The sequence below is a fragment of the Pyxicephalus adspersus genome, chromosome 1 (genome assembly GCF_032062135.1).
Source record: "Pyxicephalus adspersus chromosome 1, UCB_Pads_2.0, whole genome shotgun sequence".
In the NCBI taxonomy this organism is placed as follows: Eukaryota; Metazoa; Chordata; class Amphibia; order Anura; family Pyxicephalidae; genus Pyxicephalus; species Pyxicephalus adspersus.
Genome location: NC_092858.1, coordinates 2555175 through 2560326, shown reverse-complemented (window position 1 = coordinate 2560326; position 5152 = coordinate 2555175). Strand labels below are relative to the sequence as shown.

General features: G+C 38.2%; 2 protein-coding genes across 2 annotated transcripts in view; one reads left to right on the top strand and one right to left on the bottom strand.

The window, feature by feature from the left end:
- Positions 1-50: 50 nt before the first annotated feature.
- Positions 51-2582, top strand: LOC140323401 (olfactory receptor 52K1-like). The gene has a single exon (XM_072400425.1). The coding sequence runs from the start codon at positions 216-218 to the stop codon at positions 1215-1217; it is 1002 nt and encodes a 333-aa protein (XP_072256526.1). The 5' UTR covers positions 51-215; the 3' UTR covers positions 1218-2582.
- A 176-nt stretch (positions 2583-2758) lies between these two features.
- LOC140323377 (olfactory receptor 56A4-like) overlaps positions 2759-5152 on the bottom strand; it is a 22716-nt gene continuing 20322 nt past the window's right edge. The window contains exons 4-5 of the mRNA XM_072400414.1: positions 4505-4632; positions 2759-3182 (exon numbers count right to left, since the gene is read on the bottom strand). Coding sequence (XP_072256515.1) covers positions 3089-3182; positions 4505-4632 — 222 coding nt within the window. The 3' untranslated portion in view covers positions 2759-3088. The remainder of the gene's footprint in view (positions 3183-4504; positions 4633-5152) is intronic.

Genomic DNA, 5152 nt, shown 5'->3' with positions numbered 1-5152 from the left:
GAGAAAAAGTAAATAAAACCAAACCTAATGGCGTTCTGTCTCAGGTTTATTCTGTCTATGTATTTCTTGAATTCCCTTGAGCCAAATGTAGTTTTTGTCTTTGTTCCCCTTTGCCTAATAATGTATCAAATATTTTTTAGCCTCATCAACTTTTGTTTCTATATTTGTGTCTCTTATTGGACGGTGAGTTTATTTATTCTCTCTAGTAACAGATCATGCTCCATGTTCCCAACACTAGTTTCTCCATGCCCTCAGTGTTCCTTCTGATTGGGATCCCAGGATTGCAAAAAGGAGCCATCTGGACATCTATTTTATTCTGTGTTCTGTATGTTCTGGCAAGCCTGGGAAATGGAATCCTGTTGTATGTAATAAAAACTGAGAAGAGCCTCCATACCCCAATGTATTTCTTCCTATCTATGCTAGCCATCAATGACTTGGCCTTCCCCAGCTCTACTGTGCCAAAGACTCTGGTGATCTTCTGGTTTAATGACGGTCTTATCGATGCCACCAGCTGCCTGACACAAATGTTCTTTGTCCATTGTCTCTCAGTCATTGAGTCGGGGATCCTGGCCTCCATGGCATATGATCGCTTTATGGCCATCTGTTCACCTCTCAGATACAATTCTGTCCTCACTTCCAGCCTTCTGGTGAAGGTTGCGTTTGGTATATTGGCCAGGGCGGTTCTGATTATCCTTCCTGTTCCTATTTTGGCAGGACGTGTGAAGTACTGCGGTGACAATATTGTGCTGCATTCATATTGCGATCACATGGCTGTGGTTGATCTGGCATGCGGAGACACAAGAGCTGACAGTTTTTATGGACTAGCTCTGGGAATTTTTATCACTGGATTTGACTTGCTGTTTATTGGTCTGTCCTATGCCATGATCCTACGAGCCATCTTCAACATGTCCTCCAGGGAAGCTCGGCACAAAGCAGTAGGAACATGCGGCTCCCATATTTGTGTTATCCTCAGTGCCTACCTGCCAGCAATCTTTTCCTTTGTCACCTACAGATTTGGGGAAAAGTCCATTCCCCGTAATGTCCACATCTTCCTAGCCAACATTTATATTGTTTTCCCGTCTTTCATGAATCCATTTATCTACGGAGTGAGGACCAAGGAAATCCGACAGCGGGTTTGGAATATTCTCACTCACAATATAAACACATTTAGATTTGTCTGTCGATCATTAAAGGTAAAATTTCACAAAAGTATTTGATTCTCACAGTGTTGGAACAGATATGTTTTGGGCAGTGAGATTACTGCAGTTGTTGGGTCATCAATCATTCCTCATTCATTGCCTTATAATAGAAAAAAACAATAAAAAAAGATTGCAAACCTTGATTCCTATTTGTTGCATTTTAGTTTGCTAATTAGGGCATTGAATGCTTTATATTGCAAAACAATAAAGCACATGCTGATTGAGTCAGAAACCTTGGGATCTCCAAATTTCCTGTGCACTCTTCACTGTAATCTGTCAGCAGTGTTATCGGCCCAGCTCAGGTGACTTCTGTGAACTGTAGAACATCTCCTCTAACCAATCCCTTTAAAATGAAGGGAAAATGAAATGAAAAATAACCATAGGATAGGTTACTTTTAGAGAGGGGTCTTATGGTTCATGATGTCCACTAAGTTTGCTTTGTAATTACAATTTTATTCAATCCGTGACACTTTTAAGCATACAATCATTTATACACACATATTTTAATACAAGAACAAGGATAGACCAATGTGTGAGTCCAAATTAATACAAAAGTAGTAGGTACTGTATGTCCTAGAAAACCCAACACGTTTCGCAACATTTGCTTCTTCAAGGGATGTGGCTAATTATGTATAAAATGGCTATAAAGGAATAGATAAAACAAGTATTTTAGATATTTTCCCTTTACATTGTCTTATTTAATATTTCAATAATAAATGAAACCTTCACTACTGATGCTTGGAACTGTAAAACTCCAAATCCAACCAGGTTTGTTCAGAATTATTTGGAATGGTTTCTTCAACCAATTTTAGGAATCTGGGACTGTACAGGGACAGCTGTAATCCTGTTTTACCATCTGTTCACATAATTTTCTGTAAAAAAAGAAATATGGGAAAACATTGCCAAGGTATACTTGCAACTGTGCTGTGACATTACTTACTGACCAGCTTGATTATTTTCCTAATTTTGGTGCAAAATCAAGAGCAATGGTTTTTTCAGACAATTTTTGTAATCTGTGACAATCTGTACCTATTTTTATGATTGTGGTGTTGTTTTTTGGTGGTGGTGGTGGTAAAATTACTGCTTGACTTCAGGAACAAGTGGTTGAAACAGATTAATACAAAACTGGTTAATTTAAAAAACTCCCTACCGCACTGAAAACTCTCTCTATGGCTTCTGAGGGTCGACAGACAGCACCTGGATGGCATTTTTGGGCAGTTCTGGGAAAACAACCAGTTTCATATGCCAGTAATCCATGTGGTTAGGAGTTGGTAATTGGTTTCTTTGGGACATATGCCATATAGGATGATACCAGCTGTTCTGTCTAATCTTTTAATTCCCTTCATGCTGAATCTGCAGCAGAAAAAAATTGGCAATTATGTTAAGGAGGCTGTAAGATGGCCCTTCTCAGCCTGGTGCTACCGATGCTACTATGTCTGAGATAAAGGGGGCCAAGGACCGTTGGAAAAGAAGATAGTGATCAGGCAGTTAAGTATCTTTTATTGCAGTCACATTCTGCAATATTAATTAAAGAATGGGTATTTTTGCATAGTATCTACCTCTTTATCCCCACCACTGTCCTCCTAATCATTTTCACCTGATTCCCATATCTTATCCAGAACATTTTCATCATTGTTGTCCGACCCTGACCAAAAATATGCCAGCAAGTTCTGCTTTCCTACATGGTATTTTTTGAGCCATGTTTTTCAGTAATACACCACCACTTCTGCCATCAGCAGAAGTAGCTGCAGAACCAAGACAGGAAATAACAATTGCTTCACTATACCTGTCTATATTGTCTAAAAACAGAAGAGGAGATTGAGAACCTTCAGTTGTAGAAGAAGCAGACGTACCCAAGATGTGGCTCCAGGGTAATGCATCATGTTTACTCACACCATCTCCTTGTTGTGGCTGAGATGATAAAAGAGCCAGCCAGTCCACAAGGGATGAAGTTTGGTTGGGAGGAATCTGTCTCTTGCTTCCCTGTAAAAACATGCACAATGGGACCTATTTTTATTTACCATCGCCGGTTGTGTTATGCTTAACAGTGGGTCTGTTGGTGCTCTCTCTTCTTCTGCTACCCATAGTTTGATGAACTGTGGAACCAGACTCAAAAGTTTGGTTTGCCAAAATTTTTTGAACTTGTAGGCTATTTTCAAACTACAAGAAACTGTTGAACGGCAATGGGAGAACATTCCCTGTGAGCAACTGGTGAAAAAAATTCTTTTACTTATATAATTTTTTATGTCGCAAATTCCCTTACATTTATTACATTTTGCAAAAATTGAGCTAAATTTTTCCATTCTGTGATTTTGGCTTTCCATTTTTACAAAGCCCCTTAACATGATATTGTCACCAACATTGGTTGAATTCATGAATGTTGATGTTTATGAGTCTACCATCAGAAGAACAATGAAGAGCAATAGTGTGTATGGAAGGGTAGCATGTAGACAGCACCCAAAATATTGCTGATCTTCTACAGTTTTGCTTAGGATCATATGAACAAACCAGAAGGTACTAGAACAATGTTGTGTGGATGGATGAAGCCAAAATAGAACTTTTTGGCTTAAATAAATAAAAGACTACAGAAAAAAGAAAGACAAACACTACATTCCTTACATGAACCTTATCCTATCTGTGAAACATGGTGTGAGAGGTCTATGGTTTGGGCCCGTTTTGCTTTATCTTGGCCTGAACAGCTTGCCATTATTGAGGGAACAATGAATTCTGAACTATACCAGAGATTTATAAAGGAAAATTCGAGACATCTGTCTGTGAACTGAATCTTAAGAGACAGTGGGTCATGCAGCAAGACAATGATCCTAAATACACAAGACGTTCTACCAAAGGATGCTTAAAGAAAAATAAAGTGAATGTTCTGAAATGGGTGAGTCAAAGAACTGACCTTAATCCAATTGAAAAGTTGTGTAAAGACCTAAAGCGAGCGCTTCAGGAAACCCACCAAGAGCTGAGTCTGTTTCTGTATAGAGGAATGGGCGACTTCCGTCAAGTTGATGTGCAGAACTGATCAACAGTTACTGCATATGTTTAGCTGCAGTTATAGCTGTACAAGGGAGTCACACCAAATATGATGTTATGGGATATGTTATTGGATCATTTTTTCAATAATTCAATAGTCAAATTTAATAATTTTTGTTCCATTTTTTTAAACTCAGTTTTCTTTATGTACTTTTAGGTCACATTCATATAAAACATAGAAAACTTTAAAGGGTTCATAGACTCTATAGATGTTTGCTTTGTCAAATATGAAAAACAAATATGCATTTTCCATGAGGCATACTTACTTTTTCACACGACTGTAAGTTCCATGAAATTTCTTGGCATGATGGGTTATGGGTATAATTATGGGTATAATTAGAGAACATTGCTTAGAATTGATCTGTCCCAGGATGACTCCTCCACAGACAAACATCTGAATAATAAATGAACATTAAGGAGCTCATTATTTGCAGGGATGGGGACTGGACAATGCAGTATAAAATGCATCATAAAAGAAGATTTTCTATCTGAGAACTGGGACTTCACAACAAAACCATTAAATATGGTTAGAGATTTTATTATATACTGTGCTGGAAGAAATCTGACCTCATACAATCTGACAATAATTTCTTGTGTATGCAGGAGAACAGAAAATACAAAATTACCTTCTTTATCAGACAAATCTGCACTTAAAAGGTAATGTAGACCAATATACAATATAAATCACAGTACCCCCCCGACAATGCCCAAATCTGTTATTTCCTCCAAGATGATGCAATCTTTGTCTTTCCAGGGTCATCATCCACGTCTAAAGCTGCGTACACACTTCCAATTTTTATCGTTGGAAATGAACGACGAACGAACCACGAACAATCGATTGGGCAAAAAGTGTTCGTAAAAAAAGTAACCAACGACGCCGACGAACGAGGATAGTCGTTGGAAATAAACGACCG